This window comes from Pygoscelis adeliae, unplaced genomic scaffold (assembly GCF_000699105.1).
Source record: "Pygoscelis adeliae isolate BGI_AS28 unplaced genomic scaffold, ASM69910v1 Scaffold206, whole genome shotgun sequence".
NCBI lineage: Eukaryota > Metazoa > Chordata > Aves > Sphenisciformes > Spheniscidae > Pygoscelis > Pygoscelis adeliae.
Window position 1 is genome coordinate 1,641,132 of NW_008825052.1, and position 23,093 is coordinate 1,664,224.

The 23,093-nt window shown below is 38.3% G+C and overlaps 1 protein-coding gene across 1 annotated transcript in view; it reads right to left on the bottom strand.

Annotated features, from left to right (window-relative positions):
- REV3L (REV3-like, polymerase (DNA directed), zeta, catalytic subunit) overlaps positions 1-23,093 on the bottom strand; it is an 80,857-nt gene that overhangs the window by 44,196 nt on the left and 13,568 nt on the right. The window contains 8 exon segments of the mRNA XM_009326437.1: positions 1-2,231; positions 5,212-5,351; positions 9,278-9,515; positions 12,186-12,314; positions 12,607-12,755; positions 12,841-12,925; positions 13,900-14,004; positions 14,571-14,665. The exon segment at positions 1-2,231 is cut by the window's left edge and continues 14 nt beyond it. Of these exon segments, the coding sequence (XP_009324712.1) occupies positions 1-2,231; positions 5,212-5,351; positions 9,278-9,515; positions 12,186-12,314; positions 12,607-12,755; positions 12,841-12,925; positions 13,900-14,004; positions 14,571-14,665 (3,172 nt within the window).

Here is a 23,093-nt window from a genome sequence, read left to right on the forward strand (position 1 = left end):
AAGAGGACTGTCTCTGCGGTTATGAAGTGGCTGCGAGTTGACAGAGTTGTAAGAAATCTCAGGCAGATCTTGACGTTTCAGGACAAACTTCACTTCTGCAGTAGAGCGAGTATTTCCTTTTTCATCTTTAAACACAACACGCTTTCTTGAGGACGCTTTTTCAGCTGTTTTTTGTCTTTGTTTTGTTCTAGGTTTCTTCCTTCCATCATCTGCTGTTTTATCAGCCTGATTAATCTTTTTCTTTTTCTTGGTAGACACAGTGGGGCTAGCAAATTTCTTTTTACATTTCTTAACCTGAGTTTTTGCTCGACTATTTTTACCTACACTAGAACTAACAGTCTTGCTGTTGTACATATTGGGCCCCCTACTAAATAAAGCTTCTCTGTCCAGGTTGGTCAAAATTTCTTCTGCTTTTGGATCAGTGGGAGACCAGCAGCGAGGTGGAGATGTGTTTACTGGGCTTGTGCTTCTCTCAGAAAGAAAACCCAATTTAGACATAACATCACTGTAGTTATAGTCACAGTCTTCAGCTTCAGCATTGTAGGACGGCGAAGGAGGAGAAAGAATTGTATGAGTCCTTTTTCTGAAAGATAAAGTTCTTTTAATATTTTTACTACCTGTTTTTTGTGGTTTTCCAGCTTTTTTCTTGGTTGACTTATGTTTTGCTTTCCTTTTGTGACTTTTCTTTGGTGTTAGTGGATAAATAGGATATTTGGTTGCAGGAGAGTCAGGAACTTTTGGCCAAAAGTCCTTTAAAGGTGCAAGCTTTTTATATAAGTTCATCTTTTCCTCTGTGAGTACTACTCTTTCCTCACTAGAATCTACTTTCCCTAGTTTAACAAGCATATTTTTTCTCCCTCTAAATCTATTGATGATAATATATTTAATAATAACAGGTGGCAATTTTTTAGAAAGTTTTCTACGCTTTCGAGACTTCTGAGACCCATCCGAACTGTCAACACTTTCTATCGGTTGAGGTAGATTAATTTTTGAGTTGTGTGCGACAAAGCTTGATTCACTGTCTTCAGTCTCATAATTTACCTTCCGTTTCGTTCGGAGCGTATATTTATTCCCACATAATCCAAAAGACTGCTCAGTTTCAAGAGATCCATCTGCAAACTGGCAGTCAGTATAATTAGCAGTACTTGTAGGCATTTTGTTTTCAAAAGCCTCAAGAGGAACTTGAACTAAGTCACTAGGTAAAGCACTATCCTTAACAGGAATGTTACTACAAGCATTACCTTGTGTATAGCAGCTTTCCTTCACTAATGCAACATCATTTACACTTGCAGGCTCCTGATGATTGATAAAACCATGTTTCTTTTTATTCAGCTTCAACCTGGATTGTTTGTTGCCTTGCTGTAATTTATATGTCACGGGAGCTAACTTCTGTGGTCGACTGAGACAATTAGAAAGAACAACACTAGGAAAGAACATATAATGTGCTGCTTGTTGACTGAGGCTTGGCTTTTCTGCCTTATGCTCCTGAAATTCTTCATACCTAATTTTAAGCTTATTAAGGCCACCTTCATCAGTGTTGTTTTCAAGTGAATGTACCACAGTTCGACTTCCTCCTGAACAAGACACCAATTCACAATTTTCTGTAACTGTTGCTGGAAAAAAACTATTTATGTTTGCACTGCTGGATTTTTCATTTACTTCAGAGGACATTTTACCTTTGGAGTGGCTGGAGTGGCTCAAATCAGAAAAGTTAAATAAGTTTTTATTCAACATGCTGTCACCAATGTGGCGGCCCACATGCATAAAAGAGACATCCTTTTCAGCCTTTCTGATGCTAGTATACTTCCTACTAGGTATCTGTCTGCTCACTGATGAAATATCATCTTCATACTCAAAAATATTATTTTCACATGAAGGAACTGGGAGAGTATCTTTCTTGTTACTCTCTTTGTGAGAGTTTTCTGCATGGGTACTATTGCTGAATGGAGTTGGGTACTTTGCTGAGTAAGTGCTTTCTTTTGTAAGAGCATGGACTGAAAGTTCAGGTCTTGTTTCTGTGTTTGGTTGCGAGAGGTCTTCTACTAAATCTTCATTATTCAAAACATGGTTAGAAAGGGCACTTGTGTGTTTACACTGAAAAGTAATTTTAGCAGAAGATGGGGGTTCTAGCGTAGCAGCATCTTTGTGAAAGATTGAGGTCTTTACAGACATTTTGCTTGTTGCAATGACGGACGAGTGAGTTCGAGAACTTTCATTATTCAAAGGATTGTCTGAAACGGAAGACAAGCAATTTTACTCTAGTTTTCCTGTAAAAAAAACAACCTAAGGCATTAACCATTTTAATGACATTTTCCTGAAAACCCTTCCATCCAAAGAAGAAACAAAACTCTTCTAAATCACACTGCATTTATGATCATGACAACTACAGACCCTGAGTACATGAGTTGCTTTATCAAAATCACGTTGTCAGTACATTTCTGGCTCAGCCGTTCTGTCAGCTACTCCTAAATGGTAGACTTGCATACAATTGCCAAAGATTTCATGCTGGTTTTCTGAGAGAAGGCTTCTAAAATCACTTTCAGATAACTAAATATAAACAGATTGATTTCTAGAAAAGCTTGTATCCTGCTTTGTCCCTGAGAAATTGGCTCTGAAAAACAAAGAACTTATTTAGGTGACTTTCCCCGTATAGAAAAGTCATTGCACAGAAAGCTGAAGTTCTGTCTTACAACATGGCAAGGGCTTTGTATTAACTGTCCTGCGCGCTAAGCATAGGTAGTTTGACTGCACTTTTATAAAGCAGAGCAATCCACCACCCATTCAGGTGTCTATGCAAGGAGCTCACACCATTTAGTTAGATCATGAATTCATATTCATGCATTAACATTCCCACACAGATCTGCGACCAGCATGTGCTGTGGTAACTGTCCTGTGCAGACTCATCATATGACATCTGGGACGATTTCTCTCTCTTTTGCTGATACTTTAATCACATTTACTGCAGGCTAAGTGTGGACAGGCAGGTGGTTAAATAACAAATTAACAACTGGTTTGCAGCAACCGTGTGCTTGCTCATAACCACAATGAACACCAAGTAATTTGAAGAAGTTTATTCCTCTGCAAAGAGGCAGTTGCTGTGTGCCAGGAGCTCTGTAGTAATTTGTTCATGTGTCCACATCTTTAGCTGAAATGTTGAAGGAAGATAGGAGTTATGACACATGCTGTATGACCTGAAAGCAGATGCTGCACACTGTTGTACTAGATGGAGGATCCTTTGGGCCTTTACTGTAAGTCTCAACCAACTTGGGGGATTATCTTAGATTCATGCTGCCTTCAGCTTAGCAATTTATTTGTTGTCGGATGAGAAAAATAAAAGGAAGTCTCAATCTGTTTATAATAACATTTTCTAATGCATACACAGAGTCCCTGAGCTGTGAAACACAGCTGGGAGATGCTGCCTATGATTCTTTGAGGGTAGGAGTCCACACAAAGAATGAGGAGGATTAACTGAAGACCAAGAAAATGGGAGTTTAGTGAAGTGTCAACAAACGCTTGGAAGGTACCCGACTATTCAGATATAAAAATTGCAAAAATACTCATCAGTCAGTCAGATGTAACGGACACAGATTCAGGTGTGGATAAGCATTTTCTAATTTAGAGGAACTGGACTGAGATCTGTTTTGAATTTACTTTATCTCCTATTTACTTTACTTTATAAGAAGTTGATATAAAAGTTCACAGTAATAAACTCATTCTAAGCTGACACTCTTCTTCTGCAAGGGATATTTCATCTACTTAAAATATTCTAAAAGTTAAACAATGATTTAAGATACAGTCTCATTAGCCAGAAGCATCCCTTTTTACATTAAATTACAAAGTACTGCAAATAAGGAAATTACAATTGTATATTTTGCAAAACCAAATCATATTAGTAGTACATCAAGTCACGTATTAACCCTACCATTATACCCATAAAAGCAAAGGAAAAAGCAAACTATGCTTTAAACAGTGAACGCAAAGGAATAGCTGTGGTTGTCTACGATCTATAAGATCATATAGCTCACTTTCTCTAATATGGAATTGCTAATAGATATATTAAGACCTATGTATTTTATATACTAATGTATGATGTTTGTTATTTTTGTCAAATAGCTTCAAGAGACACGAACTAATACAGAAATCTTGTAAAGGATTACATTCCTGCCTCGAAGAGCAAATGCAGTAATAGGAAATTAGGTACATGCATGAGCACAAACAAGATTTTACATTAACCAGTTTGTACTATGGATTAAGAAAGAAGCTTCTGTACCAAGTTATGTTAACCACAAATCTCAAATTTAAAAGGCAATGAAGTACGACTAATACAACATTTCTAAACAAAGAAGAAAATTACTGTTGATTAGATCAAGAACAAAAGTGAACCTAATACTGAGAAAACCCTGGATACAGAGATATATTTTCCCCCACAAGATCCATACATTTTACATTGTTTTGCTCAACAGAATTTTATAAATGTGAAAATATGCAGATTGTCTAATGAAACAAATAATGATATTTATATATTTGCCTAACCTCAAAGTGTGTGTTCTATTAACTAAGGTTATTTTGATGAAAGACAGCAGGTGTTATATATAGAGAGAGATGGCAAGAGGTCTCTCTACAGATTAATTTAATTTTTTATAGATTTTGAAAGGCAGTTTCTTCTGCATCAGCTTTGCCACTGCATAGTTTTAACTCGTGCGATCCCAGGATGTGAACATGCAATCTGCTGAATGAAACGTAGGCTCAAACAAAGGCTCACTCTATTTTAGCATGTGTGGCAAATACTTGCAAAGCAAAGAACCATCTAAATTTACACAACAATACATTTACTATTTACAATGAAAGGATAAATGATCCTACAGGATCATCAATTTTAACACCATATTTGCATAACAAATAGTAACAGAAAAATACCCCTTGCAACAAGGTAACTATCTTTTCCATAAAACTAATTAAACAATGTCCTTTTTTTGATCATTAATACAATAGGAAAAGCAGATTCTGGTAATTCGTAGAGGGCACTGAGATTAAAATATTGTTGGCTTATAAGGAAGATGTTAAGGGCTTGCTTCTGCAATCCGTTGAGAGTATTTCCTTCCAGTTGAAACGAGAATTGAATATGGTTAGCACTTTTGAAAATTAGCAAATTGATCTGAAAATGACCCAGGTAATAATTCAACTTCCAAAGCTGTTTTTCTATTTACTTACCACCATTTTCATCTGCAGTCCCATCTAACTGAGGTATAGAGAGATTAGTTAGGAGCATATTGTTACCACTCCACTCCATTTCTTCCTCTGAAGATGAATCCTCTTCTGTTGAACTTCGATGCATATTTTTGCCAGCTGACCTAGAGAAAATGAAGGAACTAATTAATGCATAATACTTCTCTAAGAAAATACCAATAGCCACAGGGAACCTCAATCAAAGGGGTGTGGTGCTATACGGTTGTGTAATTTGGGGGAGCAAAGGGAAGCAAACAAAAAAAATTTTTACATTTCTCACTGAGAAACTCAAAATATTATTTAATATTACTGTTTTAAGAGACAACAGTGGTAGACAACCATTTAAAAACTACAGACAAAACCAGCAGGATTCACTAGCTTAAGAAGTTAGAGAGAAGGTATTTAGATGCTTAATTTTATTTTAATTTTACTGAAATTTAATTTCATTGCTTGAAAGTGCTTGAAATTTGAAGACTAAACCATTTTTTCAGTTTAGCTCTGAGCAAACAGATGCTTACTTTTTTTGTTTGTTTTTAAAAAAGGAATCTTTACTGTATAATAACAATTCTGTCTCTTGGCAGGCTTAACTAAAGCACAACCACCAAAACAATGTTTGTTTCCATCCCTCCTTGAACATTCTGATGTTGCCGTTCCTAATACTTAAGCCACTTTTACCAAGTTAACTGTTTTACATTGCCATTTTTACAGTCATAAATCTGCCGGGGGAAAAAAAAGAAGTAAATCTACAAAGAAAAGCTTCTATGAATTTTTCAGGTTTTTAAGGTGGCATGGATTTATGTGGGGGGAAAAAAAGAAACAAATATCTAGAAAAACCCAAAAAACAAACCCTCTGGTATATGACAACTCTAGAAGCACTTAGGAATTTGATTTCTTCTTCTTTAAAGTAAAGCGTGAGATGGACGTAATTCTTCATAGAAATAAAACTAATCTGCAGCTACAAGAGAGAAATCCAGATAAATATTAAGGAACTAAGGTTTGGTTTTTTTGTTTGTTTGGTCTGGTTGTTTTTAAGATAATCATAAACTATCCTGGTAGCTTGATATATCAAAGCATTATTGTGTAGTACCTTGAAAGGTATAAACACAAAGGTTTTGAAGTTACAGGAAGGAAAATCCACAATAACCTAAATACAGTCTACTTTTGAAGAACTTTTATCTGTGGAGTTTGACCAGAGCATGAATTATATGTATCATAACACCACAGACATCTGAACGTGCTCAGCACTGAGCCAACTTAGATCAAGCCATGTTTCTTAGTTCAGGAACAATAGGCTCAAATACGGCTACATAATTTCCAGACTAACTCAAGTCTGGAAGCAGCGTGACTTGGAAGAGAGACCTAAATAACAAGCACAGATAGGTACACAGTGGCCACGACCTAAGTGAGCTTAGTTCTCCCTCTTCTATGTTCCCAAAACACGGAAAAGTACAGTGCAAAGACATTCTGCTCTATATGCAAATGAATATCAAACTGGGGAGAGCAATCAGTACTCTGGAGAGTAGGGCTGCTATTCCGAGGGATCTCAACAGGCTGGGCAATGAGCTGACAGGAACCTCACGGACTTCAAAAAAGACGAATCCAAATGTCTCACAAATGGGATGAAATAACCCCATGGACTGCTACAGGCAGGGAGAGAGCTGGCTAGGAAGTAGCTTTGTGGAAAAGGATGCAAAAGCCCTGGCGGACAAACTAGTTGAACCTGAGAGTGTGCAGCGTGCCTTTGTAGCAAAGACAGCCAGTGCATCTTAGGCTGTGACTGCAAGACTGTAGCCAATTTCAGTAGTTGTGAGGCTGCATCTGGAGTATTGTGCTCAGTTTTGGGCATCCCACCACAAGACAGAAATCCAGCTGAGGAGTACCAGGGTAACTGGGGGCTGGAGCACATGATGTATAAAGAGAGGCTAAGGGAACAGGATTTATTCAGCCTTGAGAAAAAACTAAGAGGAGATCTTGTTGGACTTGTCAAGTATCCAATGAGTGGGTATAAAGAAGATGAAACCAGATTCAGAGGTGCGCGGTGATATGAAAAGGGCAATGAGCACAGGGCTGCCTCAGGGAATGTTATGTACAAGGAGAACATTCTTCAGTACAAGGGTGTTCAAACACTGGAACAGTTGCCCATATATGATAGGCAATCTCTGCCTTTGGAGATACTCAAACCTTGACCATACAAGGCCCTGAGCAACTGATCTATCCATAGCTGCTTTGACCAGGGCACTGGACTACATAGCATTTAGATGTTCTTCCAACCTGAATTATGCTATAATCTCGTGCATGAAGCAAATCTTTGTCAACTTTAGTAAATCCAGTCAGGCTGGAGACAACTTCTCCAGATAACAACTTGGATCTCTCCGCATTCAAGCCCACCAGTTTAGATTCCAGGCAAATTTGTGCAACACAGCATGATATCACCATACATGAACCACTCCAGGTCTTGCTGGGCTTTTTGCTCTAGTTCAGCACAAATCAAACCCAAGCCATTTAATTCAGTCAGTAGGGTATTGTTACTCCTCATTATCTCAGTATATTTTTTTGAGATAATGGAAGATTGGTGAATACCCAATAACAGAAAAGTGATAGTGTGGATACAGTAGGATGCACTAGGAAGCAGTACAGATAGAATGAGTCTGAGCAGAATAAGGTTGGATCCATCGTTAGGCTCAAACTGGCTCTTTCTGCATGAGCAGAATCAGGCAAGGGGCAGAGATACCCATGCTTTCTTCTGAAGTCAGTCCAAATTCTGCAGAGATCACACCAAAGCAAAGCTTCTAATTCCCTCTGAACATGAGTTGACTCCCTGTGAAGGCACCTGGTATGTACATTGTCCCTAGTGCTTTCTGTCTGGGATTAAGATGTGGGCATATATGAGCAAGTTATTCGTGAACCAGCTCATCAAGTCTTACAAGTTTTTAAATAGGGTTCTTTATTGCATAAAAGCAGTTAATTGTTTCAGGATCCTACCTGTCTCCAGTACAGTCATGCCCATACAGAGCTGTGCCTGAGCTAGTAAATTCTGCAAGATATAGGCTGGTTTTACACAGAAACTACTGCTAAACTGAAGATTAACATGAAGTGTTTTAGATAAAAACTCCAACTTTCCAGACTACTGTGAGGGAAGAAAAACAAAGAAAATCAAAGGTCAGATAGGAAAAGTAGCTTCAGAGATGAATTATCTGTAGAACTAGGAGACTAATGATCTAACTTCTGATTCTGTTACAACTTTTCTGTATGTCTTCAGGAAAGAAAAGATTAAGTACTTCTATGCCTCTCTTGCTCTCTGAATCATAGTATAATTATGATTTCTGATGTAAAAAAAAAAAATAAAAATGTTATGTCTGTGAAATAGCTCATCTTTCAAATAGAATTATAAATACCAGAAGGTCTGCCCAAAGCAGGGGTGAAGAGAAACTGGATATAGCTTCTTTCAATGACTGTCAGTGCAGACTGTACAAAAGGTCATTACAACCCGAGAAGGTGTTCCAAGAATCTTGGCCTTAAAAATATTCAAGCTGCTGACCTTTAGCAGTCCAGCAGAGTGAGCAACATTCATGTTTTGATTTAAGCTTTGAGCATGGAAACAAATGGGTGTTTTTCTCAGGCTTCTGGGTCAGTCTTCACAAGAATACTTCTTAAATATTCACTTCAGAAAAAGTTACAGGCACATGAGATGTACAAGATACACCTTAACATTTGTACTACATCCAAGGTGTGACCTTAAAAGATTACAACTGAAGTTTTTTGTATTTGGACTTGTAGGGCAACAAACCTACTCAGTTTTTCCTCAAACAGTAAACTAGAAGCTTAGGTCTAGCCAAACCTAAACATTTAATCTTTATTTCCATGTAAAACTGATGGTTCACAGCATCATCTAAACAGCTGCATTCTATCCCCAGATCTGCATAGATTTTTCCAATGCTGTCAGAGACCTCTCTACAGCTCACTGGGCTCATAGCACACTTGAAAACAGGGTGGGAGGGAGGAAGGATCTGGCAGAAAATAACATATAAAGAAAAGAAAATCACATAGATACCTTCTTTTTGGCCCAGGCTCTTCAATGCTACTGTCCCACCTTTGGGACATTACCAAGCTAAGTTCCATTTCTTCCTTCTCACACTGCGGTTCATTTTCTTCATCATCACTGTTCTGAGAATTTCGACAGCTTCCAAGAGAACGATGGTGAGAGAGTGTTTTGTGATGTCCCATCTGATATCCATCATTCTCCAATCCAGCCAACAGATCAATCATGGCCTCATCAGCACTACTGTCCACTGCAGAAAAAGCCCATACAAATAGAACCTATATTTTGTTCTACTTGTAAATGATTAGTTATAGTCTACCAGTAAAAAACAAAACCAAACAAAACCCCTCAACATTTTAAAATCTACCAGTTTGTTACTGTCTAAAGCAAGGCAGGCTACACAAACAAAAGCCCTTTTCATACCTTATTTTTTCAAGTTTTATGATTTGTTATCTTTTCTAGCTCTTTATGTAGAATCTTGACAGACTTCTTTTTTTATTTCTTCCCTCCTCTTCTGATTGTAGTAGATTTAGTGGAAGCACTTCTCTCTCCCTCTCCCCACCCCCTCTGCCCCACCATTACCTCCTCACATTCAGTAAAGCCTCACTCTCCCCTTTTATTTCAGCATAAGTGCCAGCTTCTGAAGCATCACTGCCTTCTCTTGCTCTCACCATTTCAATGGCTACATTAACTTTGTTGGGCACTTCTCTCTGTATCACTTGGAAGACTTTCAATCACTGCATCTCATGAAAGGTGATGCTGATTTTGACCAACTAGCTCTTTCCTTCTGTCCTTTACTATAATGCTTAACTTCATCTCCCTTTTCTTTTCACTATAACCTATTCCCTTCCTAGGTTCCTCTAAACACTGAAAGTTTATCTGATTTCACTCCTTCCTTAAATTTTATTTTCCTCTATTTGACCCAAGCTTACACTAACTCACACACTTGCCTTCTCATTCGTTATTTTTATTTCTTAAATATCCTTCCAAGTAACAATTTTTTCTCACTCTCCTCCTGCTTACCTTTCATCTGACCTCATAACCAATTTATGATCTCCAGTCTACCAGGCATCTTTGTTACTTCTCTCTCCTTCTCCTCTGGCTGAAGAACTACAATCTCTACTTTCCTTCCTCAGGAAATATCATATGATTTACAATGATCCTGAGAATCATATAAAATAGGTCTCAACATTGGTGAGGAAGGCATTTTCCATATTTTACAAAGGCTTCACAAGACACCATGCAACTGTTTAGAATGGAAACCATCCCCTTTGCGAGAGTTCTGAATTAACTCAATTTCAATTGTACTTTCTGTTCTTGGCTCCTATGCCCTTTGTGAGGTCCATCATTAAACTCCAACCTTTACTTCCCATTAATATAAACCTTGTTGTGTACTTCACAGCAGCAGCAGTAGAAGTAGTGTGCTTCACAGCCCCTGTGACACTACGACTCTACAAAGGCATAGTAAAGACTAGTCCATGCTATGAAAGAGCATGAGAGACCCAAAGATGTAGCATGTTACTCATGGTCAAGTAAGGTCAAGTTACTCATGGTACAAGACATCAGCAATTAGTAGCTCCATGATAAGAAGAAGGGAGGGGGGGAAAAAGAGACAAAAAAAGAAAGAAAAAGTCATAAAATCTCTATTTAATTCCCTAGCCACTGGCAAAAGCAGACCCTTTCAACACTCCTATTCAGTTGAGCAATTCACACACATGGTCATAAGACATACCCTATATATTATTTTAGCCAATTCTCATCCTCTCGGGATAACCTTCTCACGCCAAAAAAAAAGAAGATAAATCAATGCTCATGTTTGCCAGCTCCCACATAACTTCTTTACTTATAGTTCTCTCAATAAATCCAAATCCTTGCCTATAAAACTTCCATAACCAAAATCTTGCCTACTTTCTGCAAAATAAAACAGCACTGAAAAATACTCTTAATCTCACGCCATCCACTCCTCCTTTCTTTGCAAGAAAAGATTGTATACTGTATTACCCATAGACATACATTGTTGCTCATATTGCATCTTGTTGCCCATGCACATATTGACACCATATATGTATCAAAAGCACTGGAGGCTGTGGGTTTTAGACATTTTTTCCCCCCTCTGCACCTTGCAGCATCAACTTTAGTGCATATTAACATTATACCTTATATTTACATAAGAATGTATATAGAGATAGCATGAACTATGTGCTTTTCATCTCCTCTAGAGTATTTGAACTATTTCTACCTGAAGTAGCTTTTCATACAAGTTCCTTTGTTGTGTTATTTTATTGTTGTTTCCCCCTCATGCCATCCACATTTGTTTGCTGTCATGGTTCTTCTCCCCCTCTTTAATGTTTTACTTCTTGTTTCTTTGCCTTCAACCATTTTTTTGTATCCATAAGTTTTGGGGAATGCTCTGCTGCAACTTGCCTCTCATTATCAGCCTATTCCCCAGTATCTCCAGACAGCTGAGCTTCTAAAAGATAGCCCATAAGTGTGTTCTCTATTCTAACTGTAAGAAAGATGCAGAACTGCAAGAATATCATGGATAGACAGTCTAATTCCTCTTATTCTGATAGTTTTAGTCCTATAACCCTAGGAGCATAAGGAAGAGCAATACCCATAAGAGACTGCATTGAGCTGACCTGACAAGAGGACAGGCTTAGTGAACTAGTAAAGCAGAGTAGCCTCTACAAATACACTGTCCTGGTGCCATTTTTAGAAAATATAAGGTGTTTTTTTGGTGGTGGTAGGGGGTGTGTGTGTGTGCGCATGTGTGCACGTGTGTGTGAAGTCTCAATCTGCTTGACAAACTCCCTGAGGTAAACTACTTAGTTTCTTTCATGACTGGTAATGTAAGTGAACACAACAAAGACTGTGGAACAATAAAATAGCCTGGAAGAAAAGACATTCCAGTCATACTCACTAAAACCTGTAGTCTGACTCAGTCTTTGAGACAAAGGCTGAAAGCTCTGACTATTCTCCACAATGTTTAAAATTGCTTCTTCATTAATAAGTGCTTCCTCTTCTTTATCAGCATGCATCCTATTGGATTCTTTAAAAGAAAAAAAGCGAAACGATAAAACTTCAAAGAGTCACAGACATCAATACATTATGAAAGCAAGCCACTTTAAAAGGGATTTTACTATTCAAGTATGTTTCCGTTATTTGCCGTGGCAATTTTAGAAAGGCTTACTCTAACAATGATGAAAATAAAAGCAAAACTACTCTTCATTTTTTCATAACTGACAATCAGATCTTCCTTGACTTACTTCTGCTAATAGTATAAACAGCCAAAGCATGACATAGATTTACGCCTAAACAATTATGCTATTAAAAATACTCACCTTTGTTCATCTTTTTATCTTTGTGCACTTCTACCATATTAGCTGGCGTACACTGAAAGCCTTCAGGAGAAAGTACCTCAGAATGTAGTGTTAGTTCAGCAGAGAACTCCTCTGATCCATTACTGTAGTCCACTGATCCTGACAACGTTCTAGTTAATTGAAAACCAATTTTTAAATGCATATTTAAGGTTTGCATAGAATATTGTACTTTATGGCGAATGGCTAAACACTTACACAGAGAAGTCATTTTGCTTGAGGATTTCTTTAAGTCTCTTCTGAAAAAATTTTTCACTCTCTGTTGCTGGCACAAATCCACGGTCTTTAAAATTTAAAAAATATTTGTTATTCAGTTTTACTTTGACCTCTCAACACAGAGAGCAGCTAGGATTACTAATTCTATTAGGAAATGGCTCACAGTTGAAGTGTCCGCTAATTTTAAGTGCCAAATTTGAGGGCTGATTTTTCAAGTGTATTTAAACACTTTCAAATACTTCACATACTCCCATTGATCTCACTTGCAACTGCAAGTATCAACAGCATTTACAAATCATGTTGCAACTACAGCAAGGTGAGTACCCAGGAAAAGAACAATCAGTGAACAATTTTGAAAAGTCTGGTTTATGCAGCCTGAATAACGTTACACAGAAACGCAGGAAAAAAACCAGAGTCAGAAAGCAGTCTGCCTTAGCCAGGAACCTGCCTCTTGCCTTCTTGGAATCCTCTGGCTTACTTGCCAAATATCATTCATATTTTAAAAGAAACATGGCCTAGGTTCTACAGAGAATAGCCCTGTTCATTAGGCAATTAATTTGCAGAGCACGGTCTTCCCTGTGCAATGAATTTTACATAAAAATACAGGGACTTGTCCACCCTTTTAGAATTTTCATCTAACATCACCTTAGCTGTATTCCACAGAAATTCAAAGGAACTGTCCTTGTGCATAACCTACCATGGAAAGCTTCGGGATAAGAGATTTAATTTTGCCAGTATTTAAACATTTAAATGCTTTCCATCATAAAGCATGCAGTCTTAACTGTCATTATCATTTGTTCTGTCTAGAATGCTTTGCAGCTAGCTGAATCACGACGTTTTTAGGCAAGGTTATGTATCTTGCTTTTAAAATTGGAATACACATACTGGGCAATCAGTAAGCTTGGAACTGAAAAAACAGTACATCTAAAAAGCCCTCAAACTTGATACACCGATTTAAATTCTGCCTCCTGCTTGCTTCTCATTCACAGTTTTTGATAAACAGCTGCACAAATTTTTTTTTTTTTTTTTTTTTTTTTTTACCTTGTGACTCAGGTGGCTTAATCTGCGAAGATTCACATTTCTGTCTCCGTCGCTGCTTTTCATCTTCCCATATAGCTTGCAAACCAGGGTTCCTGCCAATCTGGGCTGAAATACGCAATAATACATGAAGGGAAGTCTGTCAATGTGATGAAAAGCATTCTTCCCCCCAAATTAGATTCTGACACTCTTCTTCATCTCTTTTGTCATTCTAACCTGCTATTTTTTTAATTGCAAGTCTTGCCTTACTCTAGGATTCAGTGTTACGTAAAAGTTAAGGTGTAACTTTATTTGTTTTCTAGATCTCCTATTTGTTTTCTAGATCTTTGGCTTTTGCTGGTCTTCTCACCAATTATGCGTATGCATGTATAGATGTATGTACATAGACACACATACTTGATGTTGATATTTCACTTACTCTCCTTATAGGTCTGAAACCTTCTGTTATGCATTAACAAAAATCTCTATTGCTGACAATAGGCTATTCTTAGAACCTGTTTTCTTCCAGAGTTCATTCCATTTTTATTCTTTTTTTTAAACTTTATAAATTTGTAGATCAACAATTCGCTAACACTGAAATCTGCACTGTGGCTTAACTAAGCAGAGCCTTAAAAAAAGATGACACAATAGTTCTGTCCTAAAACACTTTACATGGAAAGTTATTAACACTTCACCTTCAATATCCAGTTGATTTAAAATGTCAGCAGCAACTGCGTCCACCTCCAATTCACAGGTACTTTGTGGCTCAACACCTTTCAACATTAAAGAGCTGTGACAACATAAATACCACAGGTTAATTTTATCAATATGTTGATTTTGAAACATGCATCATCACTGTTTTCTAACTGGACTAACACCTAAAATATTTCAGGGGGAATGGGGGTGAGTACCTGAATACAGAATTACCAGTTCTCTTCCTCACCTGCAAGTCCTTAAATTAATGGTCATATCCAAATCTAATTAGATCAGACATTTGTATCTTCAACTTAAAGGGATTAGCTTTTTCTTTTGTGGGGAGAAGAGCAAGAAGTGGTAAACAACTCTAAATACTACAGCAATTACAATAACGTTCTCCTCCTCACATACAAGTTGAAATGTTCTATAGAACTCTCAGCCAATAGGACCATCTGCGTTCGCATGATCTTGCGCCCAGAAAACAGAGTGGCAAGAATTTTTCTCTCTCATTCACGGTTCAGAGCAATGCAAAACAGTTTAACATTTCCAAGTACGGGAAGTGAAGCAAAAAATGTTTTATTTTTCAGATTTTTAAAATTTATTTAGGGGGCTTAGGGGTAGCCTGGTGAATATAAACAGGGTATTAGCATCCCAACCACGAGCAGAACTAAGGATAACTGGCTTGGTAAAGACTTAAAAATACTAGAAACAGATTCAAGCTTCTTGTATAATGATCCGATCATCTTCCTGCTGTGTCTTTTCAGATTTGCTAAGGTCAGTGACCTTCCACCTGCTGCTGTTAGTGAACTAATTTTAAGGAGTCCATGGAAGAAGCTAAGAAAGAGAAACCTTCTCTCAGGTTTACGTGGAAGTCTGTTTACCATTTTCAGAATTTTCAGGGAAACACAGAAAATCCCGTCGAAGCTCCCCATGGTTAAAATATGCTATTCCCCATGGTTAAAATATGCTATTGTTTAGGACTCTCTGTCTAGGTTAATTAACTGGTGACTTACAACACCTACTTGTGTTCCTGCATTCCCTGACATACACAGAGCCTCAAAAATCTCAGCATGGAATATAAGATATAATTCATTAATATTTTCAATGCTCTCTATAAGCTTTGAATAGAAGTCACTATAGCGCAAGGAGGTAGTAGATGATGTAACTAAAAGCTGGATATCCCTGACAACTTCTCTGAAAATTAAGTATTTAACTATCTAGAAATATTAAATCAGAAAGAAATGTAAAATTAAACTGCTTTGCTTATGTTGCAAGAGCAAAAAATCTATCGACTTCTCAGAAAACATCAGAGAACTCAACCACAAAAATATTCTGAATTTCTAAAAGGCTTCAGGGCATCATGTTTATTATCAAGAGATAAGATAGCATGCCAAGAAAAAAACCAAAACTGACCCCTTCATCACATTCCCAAGCTGTAATATTCTAGAAGAGAAAAATATTTACTTCTAAACTCCTTTTGCAGAGGTCTATGATACAGACCATCAACAAACTATAGATTACATGAAGTTAGGACTGAAGCTAGTTCAGACACATGCTCTTCCTTAAGAGGGTTATCCATGGGCAAAGTGTGTAGATTTGCTCAGTAGACAGCTAATTGAAACTGCTAGGATGCCTCCTGCAAGAAAGCTCTAAAATATTTTTCTTGACTTTGAAGCAGCAGAACACCAAGAGGTTCTCTCAAATGCACTGCAGAAATTAAACTGATTTAAACAACCCGAACCCAAACAGAAGGTAAAGGGCTGCTTTCATGGCAGCTTCAGGGGTCTACTGCTTTACCATCACACCAGAACTCCCGAGATACTCAGCCCATGCAAAGAGTCCACGCTGTAAGTGAAGTACAGTACAAAGGAGTACTTCTAAACGAGTGCAATGTTTCTCCCATCTCACCTCCTCTGGGGCCTCAGCTTTCCTTGCTTCCCCCAAAAGAACAACCCTTTCCTCCACAAACTGAGGTCCTACTGCCCAAAGGGCAAAGGTTGAGATATTATCTTCAAAATAAGTGGGGGGGGGGAGGGCGGGATGGGACACAACAAATTAAGAGGGCTACTTATCTGAAGGGATAACACAATGTGAACTTTTATTGACTGCCGTCCAGTTCTGTCAGTAGAATGGAGATCTAATATTTCTGAAGTGTATCAATGTACCACATGACTTAGTTTAAGATACCAAACCCATTCATTTGTGATTACAAAAGCAAGAATTATTTATTAGGTCCACAATAATGTATGAACTTCATAAAGATTAAGAAAGGCACTGGAAAACAAATAGTTTGCTTTGTAAGACTGTTCGGCGACAGTATCATGCACAGAGAAAACCGAAATTGTTAGGCTCTAACTACTTTATTACGCCTGTATCTATTTGTCCCCCTATGAAGAAGTAACATTAGTCCATTGAAATACCAACTGCATTTTGCATAATGCAGAAATATCTTCCTGCATTGTTAGAGAGAACACTGGGACCTTACAAGGAAATCAGAAAACTATTTTTAACCATAAAAGAGCGAAGTTGTGAAAAAGCCCTTTTTTTTTTTTTTTTTTTTTTAAATCTCTAGTGAAGATGATAAACCCCAGTAAATTTACAGCTTGCTAGCTTAACTGCTTCGGCAAAGAACTGGACAAGATAGAAATAAACAATGTTAGAAATGTAAGCAGAAATTAAACCAGCCCTAGAATATCTATTTACTGGCACTTACAAGGGAAAAGACAGAGAGGACTGAGTTATTTGGTCACTGACTCTTTCTATATATCACAGTAATACAAAGTTCAATTTGTATTACTAGCTCAATTGCTCAGCTGATGCGTAACTTGACTTCTGGGGGAAGAAAGAAATATTCCCCAATGTAAGGCCGATAGGGTTTACTGTGATAACCTCAACCTCTCTACAGCAGACTCAGCTTTCAAGAATCATCTTTGCTCTCCTCCTGTATCACATTATAATAGTGGAACTTTTATTGGAAAGTAAAATCCTGTGTTATATGTAATATGAAACTGAGAAACAAAACAGAAATCTCAGCAATCGGCTTTTTAATGGAGTGAGGGTTAAGAAAAAAGGAATAGGCATCCTGAAAGCCAACTTTAGAAATTGCCTCAAACTTAACATTTTGAAAGCATATAGTTTAAAAGCAGAGAAAACAAAGTTTCCAGAATAATTTCTTGGCAGCCCTACTTTTAAAATTTGTGATGTCACATTTTGTGGCTGCATTAATACAGTAAATGTATTTTTCACTCTGTATGTAAATATATGTTTCACTCAGTTACAACAAAAGAAGGCAGAGCAGGATATTTCTTTATTCTAAACATCCAAAAGTAGCCTGGCCGAAGTTGTGAAGCACTTAGCACACAGAATTCATTAACAACTGTAAGATGCTATGCATTAATATATGATTACTAATCCCTCCAAGTCAGCAGTACTATTTCAGAGTTATTGTGAGAATTAAGAGAGCAGATCATACAACTCCTAAACCAAAGCAGCTCAGCCTTTTAGCAGAAGTAGACTGCCCATGCCCTAATGCACACTTTAAGGACAATCCGTTGCCATCACTTCCCTCTCTTCCCAGTCATGCCATCAACTGAGAAACAAGCCCATAATATCATCAAAATGCATACTTTTCATGTCACGCACTTTGGGTGCTCGTATTCATCAAAGCCTTCAAACAGAGCCTGCCTGCACGGCAGGCGACAGGAAAGCATTTTGATCACATAAGAAAGAACTACAAGATCACTGGGAAACAAGAACGAGGGAGGAGGCCGCAAAAATTCTGTCTGCTCCCTTCATGAAATCAAAGTGTTTCTGGGAACAAGTGAAAAGGGACCACAATACACAATGGTCATTGATATCAGAAGAGTTTCTGATTTTAATACTTTCCTTTGCTAAATGACACATGTAAGTGACCAGGAATCTGGTAAAGATCTCTGACTTGTTTGGTAGATACAACAGCAAAGCTCTGAGCTTTCTACTTTCACTAATTTCCTCTTTAAAAAGAGTCCAGTTTAAAAAAGAAAGAAAGGAAGAAAATTCTTGCAAAGGTTAAGACAATATATTTTTAGTGTTAGTGACCTATTTCTGAAGAGTTTGCTTGATGACTAAAACCATTAACCGAAACATTAGCCTTTCCTCTGACAAAAAGACAGCTTTCTATTCTTTTCCCTTTAACTAGTTAGGACATTTTGTAAAAACAAAACAAACCCCATGTCTTGGTTTTCCACATCCCAATCAAGAGTGTGGCCAGTGATTTGTCCTGAGAACTGATCAATATCACAGACAGAACTGACCAAGAGCTTTCCAAATAATCAGATTTCTTATTTATTTAGAGACTCTAATATGGATTTATCCTATCAAAATAACACTAAATTCAAAATTACTGGATTCAAAATAAACTGGTAGTTGTCACTATAACTTAAGTCTTTTTTCCATAATAATATTAATTTGAAGTATATTCTTTGTCTGCAACTCACCAAGACTCAAACAATTTGGGCAATTAGAAGCAGAAAAGCTCATTTTGCCCAAGCTCTAAATCAAACAGATATAAGGGGTCTTTCTGTCAAAAACTACTGTATTCCAATTAACATGGCATATTATTCAAATTAAAAACACTGAGCTAACAAGAGCCCTTTTTTGAAACAAATTTAGGATTTATCATCATAATTCTCGTTAACGTTTTCAGGATTAAGGCAGGGCTGGCAGTCAAAACTGCACACTCCAAAGACTGATGTGCAAGCTAATAAAGACAACTGACATGTACAGTAAGATTTTCATAAGACTTGAAAAATGTCATTAACTTGGCATTTAACATCCTTGTTGAAGTGAGTCGCTAGACACTTGCACTAACAGAAGTCAGGGCAGTAGCACCACAAGCTTCTGCAACATCCAGGTAAGCCACAAAGGCCAAGGAGCCATTTGTTCCCACTTCAGGAAAAATGTCAAAGGGCATATGAAAGCAGAGCAGCTTTAACTGGCCCTTCTAACATTTTAATTTACTCTGAATAAAACAAAAACGTCAGAGGGAGAGGAAGGAGTACAAACTGTCCTGAAGTACACTTATTTAACATGATTACATGCTTCTTTGAGAACTATTCGATCTGAGTACTGTCAATAGCTTGGTCAGCTGTTAGGTTTACTGGTTTTGCTCACCTAGAACGAACATGTACAACACATCAGGAAAATATCCGAAGCAACTGTATCTCCCACTCTCCCAGATCAAGCCACATTTCCTAGGCAGCTACAGTGCGGCAATAAGCAGGTGAGAAGACAGCATGAAGAAGTCAGAACATGTCCAGTCTCCTAGCTGTAGTTAGTTGAAAATATGAACTACTTCAGGTCATTAGCAGTTGTTATGCCTTGGAAGATACTCAGAAGTGGTCTGTTTGACACAGGTTGCCCTATACAACAGAATAACCACCTGCCTCACATCACATCCATCAGTTTTGCAAAGAAAAAGATAATTTTACGGAGTACCAAAACCATGATTTGAGAATATCTGTATTAGAATCAGGTTAGAAAAGAACACTTAGCAAGTGACGAGAGGGGTCTGTATTGGGACCGGTACTCTTTAGTATCTTCATCAATGACACAGACAGTGGGATTGAGTGCACCCTCAGCAAGTTTGCAGATGACACCAAGCTGAGTGGTGCAGTTGACACGCCAGAGGGACAGGATGCCATCCAGAGGGACCTGGACAAGCTCAAGAAGTGGGCCTGTGTGAACCTCATGAGGATCAACAAGGCCAAGCGCAAGGTCCTGCACCTGGGTCGGGGCAACCCCCGGTATCAATCCAGGCTGGGGGATGAAGGGATTGAGAGCAGCCCTGCCGAGAAGGACTTGGGGGTACTGGTGGAGGAAAAGCTGGACAGGAGCCAGCAATGTGCGCTCACAGCCCAGAAGGCCAGTCGTATCCTGGGCTGCATCAAAAGAAGCGTGGCCAGCAGGTCGAGGGAGGTGATTCTGCCCCTTGACTCTGCTCTGGTGAGACCCCACCTGGAGTACTGCGTCCAGCTCTGGAGCCCTCAGCATAAGACAGACACAGACCTGTTGGAGCGGGTCCAGAGGAGGGTCACAAAAATGATCAGGGGGATGGAACACCTCTCCTATGCAGAAAGGCTGAGAGAGTTGGGGTTCTTCAGCCTAGAGAAGAGAAGGCTCTGGGGAGACCTTATTGCAGCCTATCAGGACTTAAAGGGGGCTTATAAAAAAGATGGCGGCAAACTTTTGAGCAGGGCCTGTTGCGACAGGACAAGGGGGAATGGCTTTAAACTAAAGGGGGGTAGATTTAGGCTAGAGAGAAGGAAGAAATTCTTTACGTTGAGGGTGGTGAAACACTGGCACAGGTTTCCCAGAGAGGTGGTGGCTGCCCCATCCCTGGAAACATTCAAAGTCAGGTTGGACGGGGCTCTGAGCAACCTGATCTAGTTGAAGATGTCCCTGCCCATGGCAGGGGGGTTGGACTAGATGACCTTTAAAGGTCCCTTCCAACCCAAACTATTCTATGATTCTATGATAAGTCCCAGCCAAAGCTTTTCATAGCATCTAGGTTTCATTTTGTAAAAGAGAATGTAGATAGAATTGTTCACAAGGTACAATCTGTAATACAGATATATGAAAGGCAGGGTTAAGTGTGATGGCATAGGAATGGAAGCAACCTCGCTGCAAGAGAACAAAAGTTTACTCTCCTAAGAAGCAAGATAAATCAGGGTTGCACAACATTGAGCTGCCATGGCTAGGCTACTTGAGATACTCAAACCAATTCATTGAAAATTACCTTTTATACCTGCACACAATGCCGAAAAACTGCAATACAAACTCATGATACCTTTGTAGAAAAAGCTCCAAATAAATTATTTTGAGAACAGACAGAGAGAATGGTCCCCATTTTTGAAAAAAGTAAAAATCCGTTGGCACTGTCCACTGGCATAATAACAATAATGTAGGATGAAACCTGTGCTCAAAGAACGTACCAAGGTTTGGTTCCTCAGATGCTGAGGCAATGAATTAAAGCAACAGTGGACACACAATTAAAAAAGTGCCCACTACATACAGTTAGCTAGATCAAAGCCCTCAAAAACCTTGAAGAATGGACATCAAGGCCAGTATCTTAATTCACCAACATTACTGACAGCCTAGGGAAACAAGTTCTGTGATGACCACATCTCAGGTATTTATAATGTTAAACTGAGGATAGTAGATTAAAAATTAACCCCACAGAGAATCTGAAAGGTGTCACTCAACTACACTGATAAGGACTCTAAACTTTGACATAGTAATTTTCCATATTCTGTTCATGGAAGAAAAAATGTCTTTGTTTGCAGGATGTTCCAGTGACTTGAATAATGCACGTATTTTATTAAGAATCAAATGGCTAAATAAAAACACGTACATCCTGACAAGCAAGAAAAGCAATTATGGCAGCCACAAATCTAGCAGAAATCTTTAACATTACGTAACTGCTAGACTGTGCAGTAGTGTTATTTGTCAGATCTCTCAATTTCCATATAAACTAGCATTCAATAGCAAATCTAGGATTTAAAAAAGAAAGTGTTTCTCAAAAGCATTCTACCAATCGTTTTGCTTTTAACACATCATGTCTGAGTGGTAGATGTGACTGGCAGATTACTCCAAGCCTGATGTTTACCAGAAAGTTGTCTCACTGGAAATCATGGAAGTGTTTCATCATTTATTATCAGCTACCTGAGGGATAACGTGAATGTGTCTCATGTGAAGAAGTCCCCTTGTCAAAACTGCTGGATTGCACTGCCAGGCTTAGGTGACTACTGCCTATTTTAAGGTGGGCTTTGTAGGTTCCAGTCTGGTAACACTGGCAAGTATCGTACCTAAAAGCCTTACAACATCAGGGATTCCTGGGCACTAGTGGCTTTGGACATTTATCTACTTCATAACAGAATCACTCTAGAATTAGATTAAAAGAACTGTCCCTGGCTTAATACAGTATGCTAATTATAGCGGCAAGTTAGTAATTCAGAGATTTGCCAGGAGCAAGTCAGGACATGGCTAGGTTAAATATTGTTCTGAAGAAGTGGCAGAGTAGCAAGGTGCTATCTAGTACTCAAGAGTGAGTTCAGTCACCAAGAAGCTTTGACATAGTTCTCAAATGTTTTTTGAAATAAGGAACCACCACTGGCATTTACTTATGCAAAACGCTGCAAATGTCACATCCATAACTTTTGAATAATATTTTGCATATTACCTACCAGGCATCCAGCATCGGATTTCAACCACTTGATGTACTCCAAAGTCAAGAAATGCCAAATCACTGGCACTGCTTGGTTAAACCAGAGAACTTGTCAACTGCCACTCGCAGCAAGGACATGGCAGATACCCGTTGGACTATCTCTAAACTCTATTCTCAATGTACACAAAACCAAGGATAGTAAGTCTAAACAGATGTCCCAATCACTAAGAATACAAGGCAGCCCTAGAAATTTTGCCATCTCAAACATCATTTGACTGTCCTCCCCTTTTGCTTTCTCTTGAAAGAACAACTAACAACT